General features: G+C 57.1%; 1 protein-coding gene across 5 annotated transcripts in view; it reads right to left on the reverse strand.

The window, feature by feature from the left end:
- Positions 1-1917: 1917 nt before the first annotated feature.
- Positions 1918-23893, reverse strand: part of ST14 (ST14 transmembrane serine protease matriptase) — a 30756-nt gene continuing 8780 nt past the window's right edge. For 4 of the 5 annotated variants that reach the window (XM_071576362.1, XM_071576363.1, XM_071576360.1 and 1 more), the window contains 18 exons: positions 17809-17968; positions 16461-16588; positions 15927-15997; positions 14553-14713; positions 13639-13674; positions 13035-13272; positions 12787-12926; positions 12287-12384; positions 11527-11636; positions 10605-10735; positions 9670-9774; positions 8586-8693; positions 8123-8236; positions 7894-8022; positions 6447-6633; positions 5471-5745; positions 4203-4339; positions 1918-3051 (listed from right to left, as the gene is read on the reverse strand). In XM_071576362.1, the coding sequence (XP_071432463.1) occupies positions 2890-3051; positions 4203-4339; positions 5471-5745; positions 6447-6633; positions 7894-8022; positions 8123-8236; positions 8586-8693; positions 9670-9774; positions 10605-10735; positions 11527-11636; positions 12287-12384; positions 12787-12926; positions 13035-13272; positions 13639-13674; positions 14553-14713; positions 15927-15997; positions 16461-16588; positions 17809-17968 (2490 nt within the window). In that variant the 3' untranslated portion in view covers positions 1918-2889. The remainder of the gene's footprint in view (positions 3052-4202; positions 4340-5470; positions 5746-6446; positions 6634-7893; positions 8023-8122; positions 8237-8585; positions 8694-9669; positions 9775-10604; positions 10736-11526; positions 11637-12286; positions 12385-12786; positions 12927-13034; positions 13273-13638; positions 13675-14552; positions 14714-15926; positions 15998-16460; positions 16589-17808; positions 17969-23893) is intronic. The other variant, XM_071576361.1, reaches the window with a different exon arrangement.

The following is a 23893-nucleotide window of genomic DNA, read 5'->3' on the forward strand; positions in this document are numbered from 1 at the left end:
CAGAGCCCCAGCCTGGTCCTTCTGCTGCCCATCCCATGGGAGCAGCCAGGGAGTGTGAGAGGCTTTCCAGACAACCCTGTGGGATGTCTTCCTGTGATTCCTCAGCTGTAATTCCTCCTGGAGACCTGGCATGGCTTCCTGGTGGCTACACAACCCCCTGGCATTGCCACCACTGGATGTGACTCTCGAGTTTCCCATCCCCAGCTCAGGGCTGTTTATGGGCTCTGAGCACAGGCTGGGGCTGGGTTTGTGTTGCCAAAACCCTGTGGTGCCAGAAATGTGCTGCACAACATGAAATGCAGCTTTTGGGGTCTGACAAGAGGGTTCTTTTATCATGAAACAAGTCAAGGAGTTTTCTCTGAGGCCTTTAAGTGGGGAAGGGCCTGACAGACTGATGGGAAACTCAAGTGGGCTGGTGGCTCTCAGTGAACTCTTGGACCTTTAACTGAGGGCTGGGACTTTCCAGGCTGATTCAGAGCTGATTCCCCCCAAGCTCCTCACTTGGGCACTTTGCAGGCAGGGCCAGCTGTCCTGAGCTGCCTGGCCCAGTTCTCCATCCTGCCTACACTTGTTTCCCTTCCCTGCCCACTCATTCTTTCTCCTCCTGGCTCCCTCCCCTCTGGACCTCGGCAGAGGGATCTGGGACTTGCAGCCTGTCCCTTCCCTCTTCCCCTGCCCCTCTCCTGGTGATGCTGCTGCAGGAGCCCTTCCCTTGGCCAAGAGGGACACCTAGTGGGCTTGGAGCTCAGGGACCTGGATTTTTAATTTATCCCTTGCATTATTAATTTATTTGTCATCCTTGTGAAGGTTTGCTTCTTGCAGGAGCAGGAACTGAGGTTTCACACAGCCCTGCTGTGCTGACGGCCTGGGGACAAAGGTGGGGCTTTGGTGGCCAGTTGGTGGGATGTTTCTCTGTCCTGGGATGTTTCTCTGTCCTGGGATGTTTCTCTGTCCTGGGATGTTTCTCACTGTCCTGGGATGTTTCTCACTGTCCTGGGATGTTTCTCTGTCCTGGGATGTTTCTCCTTTTGCACGGTTATCCCAGGCCCCTTCTGGGGGATCCTCATCCTCAAATTTAGGGATGTTTTTTGTGGAGCTACTGCAAACTGGGACACTGGAATGAAACCATTAAGTGCTTCATGTGCTGGGACAGCTCAGTGCTGCCAACTGCTGCTCCCTGGGCAAGAGTGAGCACAGGAAATGCTTCTGTTGTGTTGCTGCAGCATCGTGTGAACAGGTTTAAACTGTTCCTTGTTTCTCTGCAGAGAGGGCTGGGGCACAGAACACCCCCTGCAAGCCCTTAGGGCTGGTTTTGGTGAGGATTTCTCCCAGAACTCAGAGACCATCCCCTGAAGCCCTTGGAGATGGTTTTGATGAAGATTTCTCCCTGAACTCTGTTTCTCCACCACAGTGGACAGGGGACATGAATATTCAAGTGTTTTACTTGGAGCAGCTCCACTCCCCCACTGGGAGTCTGTGCTCCAGGTTTCTGACCCAGGAGCTCCAGGTTTCTGACCCAGGAGCTCCAGGTTTCTGACCCAGGAGCCCCAGGTTTCAGGAGCCCCAGGTTTCAGGAGCCCCAGGTTTCAGGAGCCCCAGGTTTCAGGAGCCCCAGGTTTCAGGAGCTCCAGGTTTCAGGAGCTCCAGGTTTCAGGAGCTCCAGGTTTCAGGAGCTCCAGGTTTCTGACCCAGGAGCTCCAGGTTTCAGACCCAGGAGCTCCAGGTTTCAGGAGCTCCAGGTTTCAGGAGCTCCAGGTTTCAGCAGCTCCAGGTTTCAGACCCAGGAGCTCCAGGTTTCAGGAGCTCCAGGTTTCTGACCCAGGAGCTCCAGGTTTCTGACCCAGGAGCTCCAGGTTTCTGACCCAGGAGCATTTGCACAGAAGCTCAGGAAGAACCACAGAGGCAGAGCATTAGAAAACATCTCAGTTTATTGGTGCATCTCACTTCATAGAGTTTTACAAAACAAAGTATTTACAGGTGAGAGAGGGACTAACTCAGCTGGAGTGTGCTCTGCTGAGGCAGGGAACAGGCTACACAGGAGACAGGAGGGAAATCAGCACATCCACAAGTCACATTCTTCTTTACAGCACTCAGCTGGGTGCCAGGCTGTGTGGGCACAGCTGCCCCGTGCTGCCCTTGCAGGGAGCACTCCAGGAAGGATTCAGTGCAGCCCTGGTGCTCCTCACCCTCAGGCCCCTGGGGCTCAGCAGGAGCTGCACCAGCTCAGCCCAGCACGGAGTAAAGGCACAGTGTGGGAATGCCAATGGCCCTGGGGCTCCAGCTGTGCCAGCAGCTCTTGCCTTGGCTCCCCTCGGGGTCAGGGACGCTGTTGGACCCCAATTCCTCCCTTTCAGGCCACTGGACCTGGACTGCCCAGGCCAGAGGCTGAGTTGGACAGAGGAAGAGATCAGAGGAGGAGATCACAGTGTGGAACAACAAGGGGATGCCTCCCAGACATGGTGAGACCTCCCTTTGTCCCCCTGCATGACTGAGCACCAGAGTCTGGATGATGGCCAGGACTCAGAATACATTCTGAAGGCATGTTGGTTTTGCACCTGTCCAATAAAGTTTGCCTCTAACCACAAAGTGTTTGTCTTTTCTTTTCATTTTCAATTCCTTAAGTTTATTATTCTATATAATCTTGAATGATGGCCCATTAAAGTCGTTCACAGGAGCTGCACTATCTTACCCACCAAGGGAAGAACTTCTCCAAATGTGGATTTCTAAGTTGGGAAGACCAAGGACTGACCCAAACCATCAGCTCTGGCTGCACAGGCAGTGCCAGGCACTGGCAGCGAGGTAGAGGGAGGGTTGAAGTTCACAGTAGAGGCTGTGCATGGCTGGCACTGCCAAGTGTCCAAGAGGTGTCCAGGCAGGAATCCACCCGCCCTAGAGGCCTGTGTGCTGCTGGATCCAGTGTCTGAGGCTGGTGAGGCGGCTGTACACGCCAGGCTTGTTCCTCTGGGCACAGCCATCGCCCCAGCTCACCACCCCGGCCAGGAACATGCGGCTCGAGGGCTCCACGCTGACCAGGGGCCCCCCAGAGTCCCCCTGCACACAAACACACACACACAGCATGAGCAGGCACAGTGCTGAGGGCAAAAGAACCCAGCAGAAACTGCACAGTTTCTAAGCCAGCACAGTTTTTTGGGTATTCTCTGTGACAAATATTTCAGTGTGGCAATAAGGGTTACAGGGGCAGAACAAAGGGCAGAACAAAGAACAAATCAAGCAGCCTGTCTTGCTAACTAAGAACAGCAAGAAGCTGGGGTGGGGTTGTACCTCCTACCTGATGGGATGGTTTTGAGTTAAGTCTTGCAGTCTTTGAGACTTTCTGAGACTAACTCACAGAATCATTGAATCAACCAGGCTGGAAGAGACCTCTGAGATCATCAAGTCTGACCCTTGATCCAGCCCCACTGTACCTCCTACCTGATGGGATGGTTTTAAGTCCTGCAGTCTTTGAGACTTTCTGAGACTAACTCATAGAATCAGCTGGGTTAGAAGAGACCTCTGAGATCATTCAGTCTAATTCCAACCCCTGATCTAACCCCACAGTACCTCCCACTTGGTGGGATGGTTTTGAGTTAAGTCTTGCAGTCTTTGAGACTTTCTGAGACTAACTCACAGAATCATTGAATCAACCAGGCTGGAAGAGACCCCTGAGATCATCAAGTTTGACCCTTGATCCAGCCCCACTGTACCTCCTACCTGATGGGATGGTTTTAAGTCCTGTAGTCTTTGAGACTTTTTGAGACTATCTCACAAAATCATTGAATCAACCAAGTTGGAAGAGACCTCTGAGATCATCAAGTCCAACCCTTGATCCAGCCCCACTGTACCTCCTACCTGATGGGATGGTTTTAAGTTCTGCAGTCTTTGAGACTTTCTGAGGCTAACTCATAGAATCAGCTGGGTTGGAAGAGCCCTCCGAGATCATCAAGTCCAACCCTTGATCCAACCCCACTGTGATCACCAGATCATGGCACTCACTGCCACATCCAGTCTCATCTTAAAAACCTCCAGGGATGGGGAATCCACCCCCTCTCTGGGCAGGCCATGTCAACCCAACTTGCTGCTGGTGCCCCTTCCAAGCCAGGAGGATTCACACAGATTTGTTGTAGGTTCAAAGTGTGAGTGCCAATGGGTTGTGTCCCTGCCCCAGGAGCACCACAGAGCCCCAAGCCCAGGTGCTGCCCTACCTGGCAGGCGTCCACGCCCCCGGTGAGGATCCCCACACACATCATGCGTGGTGTCAGCTGGTCTGTCAGCAGCTGGTTACACACAGTCTGGTTGATGAGCCTGATCTCTGCCTTCTGCAGGATGGAGGCTCCAGTGCCTGGAGGGGAAGGAAAAACACAGGGGTTTGAAGCAGCTCCCACTCCAGAAACACAAAAATCATGTTAAAGGTTCAGACAAAGGGAGGTGCTGGTGGGAGACCTTCAGGGAATTTTTCTCACCCTACCAACACAAAGGTTTGGGGCACTGAAGTGCCAAGGACTGAGAACAAAGGAGTGGTTAACGACTCCAGATTCCAACTTAATGGGGGGACAGACCCCCAGCCCCTGGGAGGGGGAGAAGCTTTCCCTGGGTGCTGCTTCACTTTGTTTTGGGCAGCTGCTGGGACAGAGCCACTGTTTGCTGAGCTGGTGAGAGCTCCTTCTGGCTCTGCTCTTCTCCTTCCCCCTCCATCTCTGGGCACCCTGAGCTCCAGACAGAGAGAGAGGAGAGAGGGGTCACAGCTGCTTTGGGAAACACTGCAGACCTTTCTCCTGGGGACTGACTACAAGGAGATTTCTGGGAATTCCCACCACTCCTCAACTCCCAGCGTTTCCTTCTTTTGAACAAAGGATAGACAGGGAGAGTCTGCTTTTCCCCCATGGGAAAGGCTCCCTCCTGCCCCATGTCACAGTCCCCTGGGCTCTGCCTCACTGGGAACAGAGAATTCACCTCGTGACTGAGGTGTGACTCTGCCACTGTCCATAAATACAACTGCACCAGAAGGAACCCACAGTTTGGGGGATTAGGGTTTTTTGTGGGGTTTCTTTTTGGGTTTTTTGGTTTTTTTTTGGTGCTGGGGGAGTAGTTTGCTCTGGTCTGTTTATAGTTATATCTATATATATAGTAGTTAAGAACAGTTATCCTTCTATATACATTTTCTAATTAAAAGAGTTTTTTAAATTTAATAAGGGGTGACGTGTTTTTTGAGAAGGAATCTTCTCCTCTGGTTTGGGTAAACATTTTGGTTTCCCTCAAAGTAAGACATCATAGAACCACTGAATGGTTTGGATGAGATGTTAAAGCTCATCTCGTTCCACCTCCTGCCATGGTCACCTTCCACCAGAACAGGTTGCTCCAAGTCCTGTCCAACATGGCCTTGGACACTTCCAGTGATGGGACAGCCACAGTTTCTTTGGGAAAACTACATGAAATGCAACAATTCACCCCCAGATCCCAGTCCAGCACTCACCCCCTTCGGCGGTCGCCCCCCAGCCGGTCACCCACAGGTCCTTGCCCACGGGGAAGTTGTGGGTGGCATCGGGCAGGCAGATGGGCTGCACCACAGCTGAGAAGGTGACAGGGCTCTGCAGCTCCAGCACAGCGATGTCGTAGTCGTAGGTGAAGTCGTTGAAGGAGGGGTGGGAGATGATGCGTTTCACCTGCCGGCTCTGCACGTTGGGGCTGCTGCGGTCACCCTGGTCGGTGAGGCCCAGGTAGGCTGTCCACAGGCTGGGGTCTGAGTACCTGCAGGGACACAGGGCACAGGGTGAGGGTCTGTGCCACTGCCTGGGAGAGTTTCCTTGAAAACCCCTCCCCTGTGGCAGAGAACATGCACTATCAAAGATGGAAAAAATCTTGTAAGAAATGGGCTTGTGCAGATGGTAAAGAGGGAAGTCCAAATGCCCTTAAAACAAGGTTTTATGGTTGTATAAATATATGTTACAAGATGGATTCTTTGTTCTTTTTTTCCTGGGTCACTGTCTCCTTCCCAAAATCCCCTTAGAGACCTTTCCTCACCAACCAGGACAGCCTGAGCTGACCTTGGAAAGTTTGTAGAGTTTTCCTTATTTGTTCCTGTTTCACCCTGTCCCACTGGTTGTAAAAGTTTGAAAAGTTTGTATAAGTTTTCCTTGTTGGTCCCTGCTTGACCCTCTCCCATTGGTTGGAATCCCTTGTTCCTTATTGGTTTATAAAAGTTGTAACTTGAATCCCACCAAAACCTTTAAATATCCCTACCCATGGCAATAAAGCTCTCTCTGGTTCCTCCCTGGTGGTCTCTGTGTGTCTCTCCTGAGGCATCTTGGGGGCCACGTGGTGGGGAACAAAGAGGGGGCACATCCCCTCCAGGGGGCACATCCCCTCCAGGTAACAGGTTCATTCCCTGCATCTGCTGCCCTCAACCATCGCATTTCCTGCCTGCTCTGAGGGGCTCTGGATCCCAGTACCTGATGCCCTGCAGGGGCAGGAAGCAGTGGGCAGCTGACACCAGCCACCTGTCCGACACCAGCGAGGCGCCGCAGATGTGGCCCTGGCCCCGGACGTGCAGGCTGACCTGCCACGGCCACTCGCCCACGTCCGAGTTCTGCCCGCCCACGATGCGCGACTTCCGCACGTAGGAGCGTGACCCGCAGTCTGAGGGGAAGGAGAGGGGCTGGGTTAGTGCTGTGCTCATCCCACACCTCCCCCCTGCCCCCTGGGGGCACTGGACACCAAAATCATACAATCATTGAATCAGCTGGGTTGGAAGAGACCTCTGAGATCATCAAGTCCAACCCTTGGTCCAAGTCCAGTCCCTTTACCAGATCATGGCACTCAGAGCCACGGCCAAGCTCAGCTGAAAAACCTCCAGGAATGGGGAATCCACCCCCTCTCTGGGCAGCCCATTCCAATCCCTGAGCACTCTCTCTGCAAAGAATTTCTTTCTGCTCTCCAACTTCAATTTCCCCTGGCAGAGCTTGAGCCCATCGTGCCCCCTTGTCCTATTGCTGAGTGTCTGGGAGAAGAGACCAACCCCCAGCTGGCCACAACTTCCCTTCAGGCAGTTCCAGACAGTGCTGAGGTCACCTCTGAGCCTCCTCTTCTCCAGGCTGAACACCCCCAGCTCCCTCAGCCTCTCCCCACAGCACTTGTGCTCCAGTCCCTTCTCCAGCCTCGTTGCTCTTCTCTGGCCCCGCTCCAGCCCCTCAATCTCTTTCCTCAACTGAGGGGCCCAGAACTGAACACAACACTCAAGGTGTGGCCTCCCCAGTGCTGAGTCCAGGGGAAGGGTCACTGCCCTGGGCCTGCTGGCCACGCTGGTTTGGATCCAGGCCAGGATCCCATTGGCCTTCTTGGCCACCTGAGCACACTGTTGGCTCATGTTGAGCTTCCTGTCAATCCAACCCCCAGGTCCCTTTCCCCCTGGCTGCTCTCCAACCATTCTGTGCCCACCCTGAGCTACTGCAGGGGGTTGTTTTGGCCAAAGGGCAGGACCTGCACTTGGCCTTGTTGAGCTTCACCCCACTGGAATCAGCCCATCTCTCAAGTCTATCCAGCTCCCTCTGCAGAGTCCTCCTGCCCTCCAGCCCGTCCATGCCCCTCCTGCCCTCCAGCAGGTCAACACTCTCTCCCATCTTGGTGTCATCTGCAAACTTGCTAATGATGAACTCATTAAGTGCCCTGTTACCCATGTCAGGGAGGGCTGATGCCAAATTAGCTGCCATTTTACTTCCAAGTCCATCAATACACAGATAAACCCCTGCATTCCCCATCCTGAACAACACACACTCCCCAAGCTGCTGAACCTCTTCCAGGTCAAGCCACCACACACTGACACCCAGGGGCTCTCTCTGCGTGGGTGGGGTGCCCCCCTCAGAGGCCCTGCCCTGCTGTGCCCCCTCCCCAGGCACTCACTGCAGTTGTCCTCGTCGGAGCTGTCCTCGCAGTCGCTCTCCCCGTCGCACTCGGGGTTCTGTTTGCTGATGCAGCGCCCGCTGCGGCACTTGTAGGTGTGCTCCCTGCAGGGCACTGCTGTCTGACCTGCTGAGCAGCACAGACACAGGCTCAGCCCACTCCTGGCAGCTCCTGCCACCCCCTGCCCCCTTCCCCAGCACCTCTCAAGAGCACACAGAGCACCCCTCACCTGTGGCACAGCTGCCCTCGTCGCTGCCGTCCCCACAGTCGTCCTTCCCGTCACACTTGTGCGTGCTGGGGACACACTTCCCGTTGTCACACTTGAAGCTGTCGGCTGCACAGCCTGGGGACACAGGGCAGGGCAGGGCAGGGGTGCTGCAGCACCTCAGCACAGGGCTGTGCCCATCTGCCCTCCCCAGGCACAGCACCTCCAGCTCCAGCATCCTGTCTCCAGGCTCTTCTCCAAACTGCACATCACCTCTCAGTTACTCAGCCCTTTCTTTCCCCAAAACCCACTTTTCCCACACCTCTGCTCATCCTTCTTCCCTCTGGGCTCTCTCGGGGCCCCTGGAGGCTGAACCTGTGCTAGGCTGTTATTCTGGGGGGGTTGCCCACTCATTTCCAGCACAGCACTTGCCTCCCTCCACCCCACGAGCCTCCTCAGCCCTGTCAGCCCACGGGGAGTCACTCACTGCACTGCAGCTCGTCACTGTTGTCACCACAGTCGTTCACGTTGTCACAGACCCAGAACTTGGGCTTGCACCAGCCATTCTGGCACCTGAACTGCTGCTCAGTACAGTCTGGAAAAGGGGAGGGAGAATCCCAGGGTCATTAAGGCTGGAAAGGCCCTCCCAGCCCATGGAGCCCACCCTGTACCCGATGCCCACCTTGTCCCCCAGCCCAGAGCACTGAGTGCTATGGCCAGTCCTTCCTTGGACACTTCCAGGGCTGGGGACTCCAAACCTCCCTGGGCATCCCCTTCCAGTGCTAGAAATCAGGGGAGAGACCTGCAAAGCCACCTGTGGAGTCCCCAGGGACCCTGACACTGTGGCAGCTCTCCCAGTGGGTGTGCAAACAGTTGGGAACCCAGAAAAAAACTCAGGACCATGCCCATGTAGGCATATACCAATATATGTGCCACACTCGGGACACAGCACAGCATTTCCATCCTTCACCTGGAGCTGTGCTGCTTCAGGCAGCAGAGGCTGAAGGTGCAGGACACCACTGCAGGACAGCCCCAGGCAACAACTGCAGCAAAGCAATTGCTACAAGCAGTGGGAAAGCACCTGAGAAACCAGGACCACTCACAAGGAGGAATCCCCCAAACCAGGCGATTCCCATCCTCTCTAATGAACTGCAGACCCTGGAGAGTAACATTAACTACAGGACAGCCCTGCTAATCCAGGAGGAAAACCTGCTGCACAAAGAAACAACTTCCAGCTATCCCCCAGGTTTTCCAGATGTGCTCTGCAAAGTCTGCCTGGTTGGGTAAGGAAATGTGTCCCTTCACACCACCAGCTCAGCCAAACCCACAGTCAGGAGGATTACACAGGAAAACATATTCCCAACTGGGAGGGACTGGAAAGGGAGAGAGATGCCACTGGGAGAGAGCTGGATTAGCTCCTGTGATGGGAAAGGATCCCACATGGATCTCACTGCAGGAAGGCAGTGCTGAGGCACATTGCCCACACCAAACACCCTCAGAACAGCCCCCATGGGGCGTCACAACCCTTCCCATGCCATGTCATGCCAAAGGGGAACCCAGGAGGGACTTACTGCAGGCCCTCTCGTCGCTGCCATCCACACAGTCCAGCCACCCATCGCAGCGCATGCTCCGGTCGATGCAGCGCCCAGTGTTGCAGGTGAACTTACCAGGGCAGGCTGGGAGGGGGCAAAGGGGAAAAAAACACCTGTGAGCCCTTCAGGTGTCCCCTCTACATCCCTTTCCCAAAGCACACAGTGCTCCCCGTGCCTGCTCCCAGCAGGACACAGCAGGGAAACCAGGGGGCTCCCAGGGGAATGAGCCACGCTGTCATCCTGCTGGGAAAGGGCAGTTTACAGGGAAGCAAGGAGGAAGGGAAACAGCTGTGGGTCTCAGGGAAGCAGCTGTGGATCTCAGGGATACAGCTGTGATCTCAGGGATACAGCTGTGGGTCTCAGGGATACAGCTGTGATCTCAGGGATACAGCTGTGGGTCTCAGGGATACAGCTGTGATCTCAGGGATACAGCTGTGGGTCTCAGGGATACAGCTGTGGGTCTCAGGGATACAGCTGTGGGTCTCAGGGAAAGCAGCTGTGGGTCTCAGGGATACAGCTGTGATCTCAGGGAAAGTAGCTGTGGGTCTCAGGGATACAGCTGTGGGTCTCAGGGAAGCAGCTGTGGATCTCAGGGATACAGATGTGGGTCTCAGGGATACAGCTGTGGACTCAGGGATACAGATGTGGGTCTCAGGGAAACAGATGTGGGTCTCAGGGATACAGATGTGGGTCTCAGGGATGCAGCTGTGGGTCTCAGGGATGCAGCTGTGGGTCTCAGGGGAAGTAGATCTCAGGGATACAGCTGTGGATCTCAGGGAAGCAGCTGTGGGTCTCAGGGAAGCAGCTGTGGGTCTCAAGGAAAGCAGCTGTGGGTCTCAGGGAAGCAGCTGTGGGTCTCAGGGGAAGTGGATCTCAGGGAAGCAGCTCCCCCCCAGCCCTGGGATGCCACTCACGGTCACTGGAGTCGTAGGACAGGAACTCCGCGGAGAACCCCGTGTCCGTGTAGGACTGGTCCGAGTGGAAGCGCACCTGGATCCTGTTGGTGTTGCTGGCCACCACAAACTGGGAGCGCTCCCCACAGTACCTGCAGGGACAGGGCAGGGGACACTCCAGGGCTGAACAAACTCCCCTCCATCCCTGACCTCCCACGGGCACGGGGGTCACTCCCCATCTCAGAGCAGAAGGGGCAAGAGGGCAGGGAGCAGGTCTGGTCCCAGCTGGGTCCAGATTCTACTGCCACTCATAGGTTTGGGCAAACATCAAATTGAGACCTTAGGAATGACTGTGGACAAGTTCTCCCACCCCCTGCCTGTCCCAGTGATGTGTCTGAGCTTGCACATGCTGGATTTGTGCAGGATCCCATCCCACCAGGGGCAGGTGGGATCGTTTACAAACTACTGCAGGAACTCAGGGCTGCAGAGGCAGGTGTTGACTTTGAAACCCTCTCCCCAAAGCAGAGTCAGCTCCTTCACCAAAACACTGTGAAATTAAACTGATCACATCCCTGGGAGGTACCAACTTGTCTGGCCAAGTTGTATCAGGCTGTGTAACAGCACACAGCTAATGCAGCAGGAAATGCATCACAGAACACAAGAGAAACACCTCAAGAACGGAGGTTTGCTCATCCAAACAAACCCACCCTGGATGGTTCTGCCTTCCCTCACACCAGCCATGTGCCATGACAGAATCTGGGGGGATTCAGCTGCACACAACACACCCAGGGTCTCCTCCCCGAGCCTGGGGCTCTCCTCTCACCACAGGCAGATCCCCACCCCAAGGAGCACCAGCACACTATTCCCACAGCAGGGCTGAGGAAAGCAAGTTCTGTGCTCCCCAACAAAGCCTCAGTGGGGTCAGACAGCCCCCAGCACCCACCTCGTGCTGTTGACCTGCACATAGTCCTTGGGGCAGGAGCTGATGGGTGTCCCTGGCTCCAGCACGAAGAACATGTTGAAACGCACCTTGACGTTCCTCACAGAGGGCACCTGCACAAGGGGCACAGTGGGGGGGGGTGGAGCAAGGAAAAGGGAATAAGCTTCATGGGAACAGGATAAAAGATAACTGAAAATAGGAAGAAAGTCAGTTTTCCAGCAGGAAAAGAAACACCTTCATAGTATGAGCCACCCCAGTGCCAGGATGTCTGATGGGACAGGCACACAGAGGGGTGGCAGCCACACCTCTGGTCAGAAGCCAGTGACTGGCCTGCCCCAAAGCCCACACCCTCATGTCTTTTCATAGAATCATGGAGTGGATTGGGTTGGAAAAGATCTCCAAGATCATCAAGTCCAACCCTTGGTCCAACTCCAGTCCCTTTACCAGATCATGGCACTCAGTGCCACGGCCAAGCTCAGCTGAAAAACCTCCAGGGATGGGGAATCCACCCCCTCTCTGGGCAGCTCATTCCAATCCCTGAGCACTCTCTCTGAGTGAAGCTACAGGGTTTTTTGGGGCTACATTAACTGTGGGGTTCAGGCCTCTCTCTCACAGCCTCCCTGCCTTTGCCCCCAGCTCCCAACCCTCCCTCAACCAGCTCAGCTCAGAGGTCTGGGCAGCAGCTCTGGGAGCTCCCTGGACTGTGTCCTGCCTGGCCAGGGACATGGGACAGCCTGACTGGGGCAGGGAGGGCCCATCTCACCTCGATGTCCCACACACAGTCCGTGTCTGGGGGGTAGTGTGCTGGGTAATAGGGGGTGGTGAAGGTGCCACTCTCTCCCCTCAGGGTGCCACCACAGGCTGCAGACAAACAGAAGATGGAAAGAGGTCAGAGACTCAGCCATGTGGTTTTCCCAAGCCTCAGCTGCTGTCACCCGAGGCAGGAGGGGTGGCAGAGACAACAGTCACTCTCTGGAGGGACCAGCTCTGCTCCAAGGCTTGGGAGAACCCAGGAGATCAATTAGCTGCTTCCTGCATACACCAATCTGCATGTCTAACCCAACATAATTCTTATTTTGGCCTCCTCAGGGGACATCATTAAAGCAGCCAAGAGCACAGTGGGCAAGGCCAAGATGTGACCCATTTCCAGGTGCTCCAGCCCTGGAAACATCCCTGACAAACCAACCACAGCCACAGCCACCTCCCAGTTCAGCTGCCCACGGCAGGGAGGGGTGGGGGAAAGAGGCCAAGGGCTCTGCTCACCTTTCATCTTGGGCAGCTGGAAGAACTCAGCCTTAAAGCCAGGGAATCGCCCCTCCTTGTTGGTGACCAGAGTGACCAGCAGGACGTTCTGGGAGGACAGGAAGGTCAGGTTGTAGGATGGGGCGTAGTTCCCACAAAGCCTAGGAGGCAAAGCACAGAATCCATGAGGCACAGCTGGGCTGGGAGGCTGGAGCAGCACAGGGGAGCTCTGAGCAGGGACAGGAGCTCAGATCCCAGGGAACACTGACCTGACCAAAGCGTGGGGCTCCGCAGGGCTCAGCGAGTCGTAGACCTTGATGTAGTCACTGTCATCTCTGCAGGGCTCCAGCTCCAGGGTCTTGAAGGTGAGGCTGATCCTGGAGCTGGCATCTGCCCTCAGTGCCCAGTAGCAGAGGGCGTTGTTGGGGTAGGGGCTGTTGGGGAAGCCCGGCGTGGTGAAACTGGTGACCTGCCCTTCCTTGGCATGCAGGGAGAACATGCAGCTGTCTGCCCAGAGAGCAGCAACAGTTAGCAGGGTGCCCTCCTGGTGCCAGCCAGGGCAGAGCTCATTTCTCCTCAGCAGCTGGCACAGAGCTGTGGTTTGGATCTGGAGCGACAATGGTGGCTCCAGCTGGGCTTCAAACCACAACGCCAGGACACCTGGTGGTCCTGCCCTGCCCTGCCTCTCCCAGGGATGTGGAGAGCAATTCCAGATGCCTCTGGCAGGGCACACTCTTGCTGGGTAACAGTTGTGCCAGTCTTTCCAACCCCAAACCAGCCTCAAGGAGCACCCCAGGGTCAGACCACCCCTCCCACCCTGCAACGGCAACCACCACCCCAAAGAGGCCACTGAGGTTGAAGAACTCTACTTACTGTCCCGGGAGGAGTGAGCTAGGCTGGGGTCCACAGCTGCAGGAGAAAACAGAGCTGGTGTCACCCTTTGGGCTATGGCAAATCCCTGGGCACAGAGCTGAGGTCAGCCCTGGGACCTGCTCTGGGCAGGGCTGGCTTGTGGGATCTCTCCTGGCAGGCTGGGCAGGGCAGGTTGCTCCTGTCTGGGCTCTGGGCAGCTGAGGGACCAAGCTCCTCCTCAGCAGAGGGAGGATTCATCCTGTCCCCCTGCACTGGGCTCAGAGGGGCACACAGAGCACTTGGATTCATCCCTGTGCCCCTGCACTGGCCTCAGAGTGGCTCAGAGGGGCACACAGGGCACTTGGATTCATCCCTGTGCCCCTGCACTGGGCTCAGAGGGGCACACGAGGCACTTGGATCCAGCCTGTCCCCCTGCACTGGGCTCAGAGGGGCTCAGAGGGGCACACAGGGCACTTGGATTCATCCCTGTGCCCCTGCACTGGGCTCAGAGGGGCACACAAGGCACTTGGATCCAGCCTGTCCCCCTGCACTGGGCTCAGAGGGGCACACAGAGCACTTGGATTCATCCCTGTCCCCCTGCACTGGGCTCAGAGGGGCTCAGAGGGGCACACAGGGCACTTGGATTCAGCCTGTGCCCCTGCACTGGGCTCAGAGGGGCACACAGGGCACTTGGATTCAGCCTGTGCCCCTGCACTGGGCTCAGAGGGGCTCAGAGGGGCACACAGGGCACTCGGGAAGGGCAGCAGGTCCATGCAGCCTCCAGTCTATCCATCCCACTAAGCCATGCCACAAACCCCAGGTCCTCACACCCACCCTGAGGGCTGCCTGACGTCCCCCAGGGCAGGGCTGTGCCCAACCCCCTCCCCCTGCAGTGCCACCCCCCCAGTGCCAGCAGAGGATCACCCAACACTCACGGAAGGCGATGACCGACTCCACCTTCAGCAGGGGGTTCCTCAGGCGTGGGTTCCACCTCTGCACCAGGCTCTGCTTGTCAGCCATGGCCCTGTCCAGGCTCTGCTCCCGGTACTTGGGCACCAGGAACTCCGACCAGTAGTAGGCAATGACACTGCCCTCGCTGCGGGAAGGGTACGGGGGGCATGAGGGCAAGGACAGGCACAGGGGGGCAGGACACTTGATGGAGGACACATTTCTGGAGCCACCCATGGGGGAGGGAGAGTGTGAAGGTCCAGCCAAGGCCCTGCCAGCCCAGGGAGTCCCTGTCAAAGCTGCCAGGCACCCCCATGGCAGCTCAGTGCATGATTTGCCCAGGATGATTGGCAGAGAACAACACACATTTTCAGGTGGCTCTTCAGTACCCATCCTGTCCTCACCCCAGGTGACTCCTGGGGTACCCCAGGGTGATCCCCAGAGTGCCCCCAATCCCAGGGTGACTCCTGGAGTGCCCCCAACCTCAGGGTGACTTCCAGAGTGTCCCCAAGCCCAGGGTGACTCCTGGAGTGCCCCCAACCCGAGGGTGATTCCTGGGGTACCCCAGAGTGACTCCTGGGGTGCCCCCAACCCTAGGGTGACTCCTGGACTGTCCCCAACCCCCAGGGTGACTCCCGGGGTGCCCCCAATCCCAGGGTGACTCTTGGGGTGCCCCCAACCCCAGGGTGTCTCTTGGAGTGCCCCCAAACTCAGGGTGACTCCTGGGGTGACCCCAATCCTCAGCGCGACTCTTGGGGTGCCCCCAACCCCAGCGTGACTCCCAGGGTGCCCCCAAGCCCAGGGTGTCTCTTAGGGTGCCCCCAACCCCAGGGTGACTCCTGGAGTGCCCCCAATCCCAGGGTGACTCTTGGGGTGCCCCCAACCCCAGGGTGTCTCTTGGGGTGCCCCCAACCCCAGGGTGTCTCTTGGAGTGCCCTCAACCCTCAGGGTGACTCCTGGAGTGCCCCCAACCCCAGGGTGACTCCTGGAGTGCCCCCAACCCCAGGGTGACTCCTGGAGTGCCCCCAACCCCCAGGGTGACTCCTGGGGTGCCCCCAACCCCAGGGTGTCTCTTGGGGTGCCCCCAACCCCCAGGGTGACTCCTGGGGTGCCCCCAACCCCAGGGTGTCTCTTGGGGTGCCCCCAACCCCAGGGTGTCTCTTAGAGTGCCCTCAACCCTCAGGGTGACTCCTGGAGTGCCGCCAACCCCAGGGTGATTCCTGGGGTACCCCAGGGTGACTTCTGGGGTGCCCCCAACCCCAGGGTGACTCCTGGAGTGCCCCCAACCCCCAGGGATGAGGGTCAATGGCTGTGTGGCACCCCAGCAGTGCCCTCCCTCACCCTCAGCACCCACCACCCACCTGAAGGCAGTGATCACTGTGTCTTTGTGGTAAGGGCCAATATCTGCATGGTTCCTGTAGATCTCCTCCACCTGAAAGGGTTAAAGAGGTGAGTTCAGCACGTCTGGAAGTGAGGAGAGAGGAAAGGCTAAAGACAGACCAAGCTTGGAGGCCACCCTAGAAAATGAGGGCACATACCCAGCACCCCTGGCTGCAGGAACCTGAGGAGCCAAAGAGAGCAAGAAGGAGAGTTGAGAGTCCCAGCAGAGCCCAGCCCTGCCCAGCACTGCCTGCTCTGGCTCAGCCCTCCCTGCTCTGTCCAGGGGGAGCACAAACCCTGAGTCTGACCCCCTCCAGCCTCATCCACCCCCCTGGCATGTGCCCTGTGGCACCAGGATGCAGTTGGGATGCCAGTGCAGGTCCCTGCTGCCAGCCAGCATGTCCTGGTGGGCAGGGAGAGCTGAGAGCAGCCAGGAAGCTCCAAGGAATCTCACATGGAATATCCCTGTGGGCACAGGGTGAGAGGAAAATTCCTGCTTACAAGGACCCTCTTACCGTGCTCTTCACCTTCTGGGCCAACATGGTGAACTCTGGAGAGCTGGAATTCTCGTAGGCATCCAGGAATTCCCAGTTCAGCACCCGCAGGTGCCCATTGAAAACCTTCCGGACAGGGGCATTCCTGTCTGCAGGGGCAGAGCTTGGGGTCAGCAGGGGCAGAGTTTGGGGTCACAGGGTCAGAGTTTGGGGTCACAGGGCAGAGTTTGGGGTCAGAGTTTGGGGTCACAGGGCAGAGCTCGGGGTCACAGGTCAGAGTTTGGGGTCACAAGGGCAGAGTTTGGGGTCACAGGGCAGAGTTTGGGGTCAGAGTTTGGGGTCACAGGGCAGAGTTTGGGGTCACAAGGGCAGAGTTTGGGGTCACAGGGCAGAGTTTGGGGTCAGAGTTTGGGGTCACAGGGCAGAGTTTGGGGTCACAGGGCAGAGTTTGGGGTCAGAGTTTGGGGTCACAGGGGCAGAGTTTGGGGTCAGCAGGGGCAGAGTTTGGGGTCACAGGGCAGAGTTTGGGGGCAAAGTTCAGGGTCAGGAGGGGCAGGGTTTGGGGTCACAGGGCAGAGTTTGGGGTCAGAGTTTGGGGTCACAGGGCAGAGTTTGGGATCAGAGTTTGGGGTCACAGGGCAGAGTTTGGGGTCACAGGGGCAGAGTTTGGGGTCACAGGGGCAGAGTTTGGGGTCACAGGGCAGGGTTTGGGGTCACAAGGGCAGAGTTTAGGGTCACAGGGAGAGAGTTCAGGGTCAGGAGGGGCAGAGTTTGGGGTCACAGGGCAGAGTTTGGGGGCAGAGTTCAGGGTCCCAGGGCAGAGTTCAGGGTCCCAGGGCAGAGTCTGGGGTCAGAGTTTGGGGTCACAGGGAGAGAGTTCAGGGTCCCAGGGCAGAGTTCAGGGTCAGAGTTCAGTGTCCCAGGGCAGAGTTCAGGGTTCCAGGGCAGAGTTTGGGGTCACAAGGGCAGAGTTTGGGATCACAGGGCAGTTTGGGGTCACAGAGCAGGGTTTGGGGTCACAAGGGCAGAGTTTAGGGTCACAGGGAGAGAGTTCAGGGTCAGGAGGGGCAGAGTTTGGGGTCAGAGTTCAGGGTCTCAGGGCAGAGTTTGGGGTCCCAGGGCAGAGTTCGGGGTCCCAGGGCAGAGTTCGGGGTCCCAGGGGCAGTGAGGGCTGGCACAGTGGCACAGCAGGTCCCCAAGCACAGCAATGGGACAGGGGGTCCCAAAGTTGTCCCCCCACTTCCCGGAGCCTCCCCAGAGCAAGGAGGGCACCTGTGAGCAGCACCAGGTAATAAAGCTTTTCCACATGGATGGGCACATTCCCAGGGTATCCCCCTCCATGCCACCACCCTCCAGATGCCACACTCACATTTGAAGTGCCAGATCAGGAGGCCAGTGGTGAGGGAGACGAGCAGGAACACCACGAGCAGCACCGCGACCACCACGCGCCGCTTCGGGCCGCGCTTCTCCACCTTCCTGGAGTTCATGGCAGGCAGGAACTCCACCCCTTCATCCAGGTGGTTCATGTCCTGGCAGAGCAGAAGGCAGGGCAGTGGGAAGGCTGTTCCCAGAGCCTGGTCTGGGGAGGTGCAGCCACAGAGCAGGTTTGTGGGCACAGATGGCACAGCTCCCAGTACACCTCAGTGTCGCTGCCCCATGGGCACCCCACGGCACCCTGGAGGCTTCTCCTGGCTCTGCTCACACTCCTAACTCCAGCTGGAGCCTAACACGTGGTCACGAGCTCAGGTGACCTCAGGGGCACATCCCCCATGGTCCTGTGACTGTGGTGGGTCAGAACCCAAAGCCCCCAAGCTGTGCCCACCAGAACGTGAAGCTGGAGAGAAAAATCCACCCCTGTGTGTGGCAGGTGTGTCACTGCAGCCCCTGGGGCACTGCAGGCTATAAATAGCATTTCTCTAAAAGAAGAAATCCAACCACTTCCTCTTCCCTTTGCATCTTCACATGCCCTGTGACGTCTCCTGGGCCTTCCTGTGTCAGTGTTGGGACCTCCCAGCCAGCAGGAACACCCATGGAATGAGAGAAAGGAGGAAAGCCCAAGGGTGGGCACAGAGGAGCCCCAGGGCCAGGCTCTCAGGGCAAGATGGGCAAGGGCAGAACCCAAAGGAAGGAGGAGTGGCAGCCAAAAAGAAGGAGGATTGGCAGCCCAAAGGAAGGAGGAGTGGCAGCCACACCACACAGCTCTTGTTGCCACCCACCGGTCCTGGGTGAGGAAGAGGAAGGTCTGTCTGTGTGGCACCAGCTGTGACACCCTCTCTGCCCTGAGGTTCCACCTCCTCCCACCTCTGGTTCCCTCCCTGCCCTGCTCATGTACCTGCCCCTCCAGCCTGGGGGCAGCCAGGACAGCTGCAGGGCCAGATGTTTGCAGGGGATGCCATGCAGCATCCTGGGCACAGCTGGTGGCAGGGCCTGAATCCACATCCCCTGTGGCACCTCCTGCCCACCCACGTGGGCACATGGACCACACCTGCTTTCACTCAGGCAGGAGGGCTCTGTGCCCCAAGCCATGGGGAGCCCTCCCCTTTCTGCTGCCCATTCCCCCTTGCCAGGCACCCCGCAGCCCCCTGGGCTCTGGTGCCAGCAGGGACACCCAGTGCCAACCTGCACAAACCCCTTTGCCCCGGGAGAGGCAACACTGTCCCCACAGACACTCCCCTGGGTCGGGCACTGCCTGTCCCCTCCCAGCCCAGGGCTGGCACAAACCTGCCCAAACAGCTTGGGTGGGTTTGGTGCAAATCTCACAAGGAGGGGAAAGAGGGACAAGGGGGAATGGCTCAATAGGACAATGGGAATGGCTCGATAGGACAATGGGAATGGCCTTAAACTGCCAAGGGCAGGATTAGATGGGATGGATGTTGGGCAGGAATCCCTCCCTGGGAGGGTGGGCAGGCCCTGGCACAGAGTGCCCAGAGGAACTGTGGCTGCCCCATCCTTGGGAGTGCCCAAGGCCAGGTTGGGGCAACCTGGGATGTTGGGAAGGTGTCCCTGGTGGAACAAGGTGAGATTTAAGGTCCCTTCCAACACAAACCAGTCTGTGTCTGTCTGAAAATTCCCAGCAAAGGGAATCCTGTTGGCAAAGCAAACCCAACGACCTCCCTGCACCTCCCTCAGGTGCTTCCCCACCTTCTCCTTGCCAACCCCACCAGCAGGACAGCCCAGCTCCCACTGCCCCATTGCCCCCTCCCTCTGCCCTGCCCTCCCTGCCAGCCTCCCCACCCAGCACAGCCCCTCCTCCTGTGGCACTGCCAGGGGCCCTTCACAGCAGAAAGGGAAGTCACAGACACCTCACCATGACTTTTTGTCCAGGACTGAAAGTCTGAACCTCTGCAAACACCACAAGGCCACCACAACCAGAGCAACTACCAGTTCTCACAGCACCTGCTCCCAAATTCCTCTGAGTTTTTGGCAGCAAAGGGAAGGAACCTGAATTCATTTGTGGGATGTACAGCCCAAGACTGGGCACAAAGAACTGTCCTCACCCCCAACATCCACCAAATAAACAATGTCACCCAAACAACCAGTCCTAGCAGGGCCACAGAGCACAATCCCACTGGGAATGCCCTGAATCCTGTTTGGCCTCTGTGATCGTAGAGGAGAAGCTTGAAAACATAACCCAAGGAAACTTTAAAGCAGACAACACACAAACCAAATTTGGCTTAAATACAAGACAGAGATCCTAAATCAAGAAACTCTTCTGTCAAAGTCAACATCACCTGGAGTTTGACACAGCCTTCCAAACAGCTCCCAGAAGGCTTCCAATCATGCAATAAACCCCCCAGACCAGGTGAGGAGATGAAACTGAACCCAAATCTTGCAGCCATCTCTCCTCTCCCACCACCTCCCCTCTCCCACCACCTCCCCTCTCCCACCACCTCCCCTGTCTCACCCTCTCCCCTCTCCCACCACGGGGCTACTCCCACCACCTCCCCTCTCTCACCCCCTCCCCTCTCCCACCCCCTCCCCTCTCTCACCCTCTCCCCTCTCCCACCACGGGGCTACTCCCACCACCTCCCCTCTCTCACCACCTCCCCTCTCCCACCCCCTCCCCTCTCTCACCCTCTCCCCTCTCTCACCCTCTCCCCTCTCTCACCACCTCCCCTCTCCCACCACCTCCCCTGTCTCACCCATTCCCCTCTCCCACCACCTCCCCTTGTCTCACCACCTCCTTGTCTCACCACCTCCCTGTCTCACCCCCTCCCCTCTCTCACCCCCTCCCCTCTCTCACCACCTCCCCTCTCCCACCCCCTCCCCTGTCTCACCCTCTCCCCTCTCCCACCCTCTCCCCTCTCCCACTCCCTCCCCTCTCCCACCACGGGGCTTCTCCCAAGAGCCCTCCCAGGACTTCCAAGATGTTGCTGCTGGTGGCAGAAAGCAAAGTATTTATTTCTCTATTAACATCTGCAAGAGCCTGTGGCAAGAAAACAACCTCAGGGGTTTCAATGATGCCAACAGCAGCTTCCCCAGAGTTCCTGGGGCCAGGGAGGAAGAACCACAAAGAAAATTCTACTTTCCCCTAGAAAACCCTTTGGCTGAGGGGACCCTTTGCAGAATTCCCAAAAACTTGGGAGTTTCACCCAGCTGCCAGAAAAAAACAGGGCTCAGAAAGAACCAGGCCAGGCTGCACCACAGTGGCTGAGCTTCTTTGAGCTAAGGCTGTGCCTTTGCAGGGAGAAAACTCTTCAAGGCAGAAACTCTTCAAGGCAGAAACTCTTCAAGGCAGAAAGTCATTGATGGGATTAAAGCAGAAGGCAAAGAGAGGTCCCCTCTACCTCTGCACACACAAAACTCAGGCACTGCTCCTGGGGCTGAGGTGTGACCAAGGAACCAGGCAGCAAAACTCACCATCTGACCTCTCTTTAGACAATTCCTCAGCTTTTCTTGGGGAAAAAAACCCAGGATGAAGGATGTTAAACCTGTGAGTTTCCAGCATCCCTCTGTGAGTCTGCTCTGCCCCAGAGCTGAGCCAGCAGCAACACCCACAGCACAAGGGAAAGCACAGCAGTGTGGGATCCTGGGGAGGTTATTTCTGTTTCTGCTCCTGGTCAAGGTGCTCTGTCACTGCCACCTGCCAGAAATCACCCAGGCACTGGAGGCAGAGACAGGATCCAAAGAGGTTTCCCTCCCTCTCTGCCCTGTTTTCCACTCCCCCTCTGGTCCCATCCCATACCTTTGGAGGTCATCACCTTCCCCAGCACTGCCACTTGGGAGAAGCTGCTTCCAGGAGCTCTCACCCCCAACCAGAGCCATTCCTGCCAACTCTCTCCCAGCACCCAGAGGATCTGAAGCATCCCCCAAGCACTCCTGGAATGCTCAGCCAGGCCCTGTGGGAAGCTCTGGGAACAGGTCTCGTGTCCAGAGCTCTGAGTAAGAGGCTGAGTCCTCCCTGCTCACACTCAGCACAGAAACACCCACCTGACCTTAGGACCAGACTTTTCTGAGCCCAAAGAGAGCAGCTCAGCTCAGCCCCCTGTGCTCCACACCCCCCTCACCACCAGGGGAAAAATCCCTGGGCACCACCCTCTGAGCTGGGCAGAGCCCAGGTGGGATCCCAGGCAAGGCAGGCTCAAAGATCACAGTCAAACCAAGAAAACAAGGACCACAACGTTAATCTCCTTTGGTTACTGTCTCTGCACCTTTCCCTGGTGGGTTCTGAGCAGCAGCTCCAGCCCAGAGAGGAGCTCAGCACGTCCTGCTCTCACCTTGTCCGTGGCTCCTGCAGAAATCATCTCTAGCCCCAAGTGACTCAAGGTCTGACTCTCTCGCCCTGCCGAGGAAACTGCTCCAATAAACATTATTAACAGAAAACCTCCCTTGATATTCTCTCTGCCTTAGTCACTGGAGCAGTTACTTCCTCCTGCTCCTCCTCGCTCAGCCCTCGCCGGCGCTGCCACAGCAGGGCTGGAGGGCACAGTGGCACGAAAGCCACGTGCCAGCCCAGTGAAAGGCTCAGGCAGACACTGCCCTGCCCAGTCCTTCCACACCCCTGGAGTGCCCACTCCATGAGGAAAGCTGGAAAAGGGGCACACAGTGGGATTTCTACAGCCCTTGGAGGCTCCTGCAGCAGCTTCTCCGTGCTCAGCGCTGGGAAACACAGACCTCCCACTCCTCCCTGAGCCACACGAGGTATTTTTAACTGGGCTCTGCCAGACTGGACAAACCAGATGCAGAAGTGACTAATTCTGCCAGCAGGAAATCCAGCAGGCACATGGGCATGGTGGGAACTGCCACACCATCAGCTCTGGGCTGGAGATCTTCCCAGAGAGCAGAGAGATCCTCCTGTCAGGGGGATCACACCAAGCAGATCCTTCTCCTGCCAGGGAGGGATCACACAAAGATCCTCCTGCCAGGGGGGATCACACAAAGGAGAACCTTCTCCTGTCAGGGGGATCACACAAATGAGATCCTTCTCCTGCCAGGGGGATCACACCAAGAAGATCCTTCTCCTGCCAGGGGGATCACACAGAGGAGATCCTTCTCCTGCCAGGGGGATCACACAAATGAGATCCTTCTCCTGCCAGGGGGATCACACAAATGAGATCCTTCTCCTGCCAGGGGGATCACACAAATGAGATCCTTCTCCTGCCAGGGGGATCACACCAAGAAGATCCTTCTCCTGCCAGGGGGATCACACAGAGGAGATCCTTCTCCTGCCAGGGGGATCACACAAAGGAGAACCTTCTCCTGTCAGGGGGATCACACAAAGAACATCCTTCTCCTGCCAGGGGGGATCACACAAAGGAGATCCTTCTCCTGCCAGGGGGGATCACACAAAGATCCTCCTGCCAGGGGGGATCACACAAAGGTGGGATGTGCCATGGAGTAGGAAGATGCCTGGGATGTGCCATCTGGGATGAGCATCCCCACAGAGACTGGTTTGTGGCTTGTTTGGCAGTTCCAGCTCCAAAAGCTGCTCCTCCTCTCCCTCAGTGTCTGCACCTGCTCACAACACCCTGACCCACACAGGGACTGGGCTCCTGGCCACTCATTTCAGCTGTTCCTTCTCCCCACCAGATTTGTTTGCCCAGAACCAGACTGGGAGATTCAGCTTCTTCCACGACCTTTCCCAGCTCCAGACTCAGCTGCTCTGCCACAGGACTGCCCATGGCCAGAGCTGCCCAGACCACAGAAGGAGGAGCAGGTGTGCAACCAAAGCAGGTCTCACAGCAACAACCCACTGCCTGGCACCAAGGGAAGAAACCCATAAAATGCCAGGCTGGAGGTGGCCTGGAAGGCTGAGCTGAAGGACTCTGTCAGGCTCCTGAGGGTATTACAACCTGCAGATTCCAGCCAGTGTATCCAAGAGGCAATTCCCACCTCCCCCTTTCCAGCCACACTTGCCTCAGGTGGTGCTCAATAAAAAATAAAACACCTCATGAGAAACAAGAGGAATCAAAGCTGTGGACTCTTCAAGCAGCTCAGACACACTTGGGACACCC

The sequence above is a fragment of the Pithys albifrons genome, chromosome 23 (genome assembly GCF_047495875.1).
Source record: "Pithys albifrons albifrons isolate INPA30051 chromosome 23, PitAlb_v1, whole genome shotgun sequence".
NCBI lineage: Eukaryota > Metazoa > Chordata > Aves > Passeriformes > Thamnophilidae > Pithys > Pithys albifrons.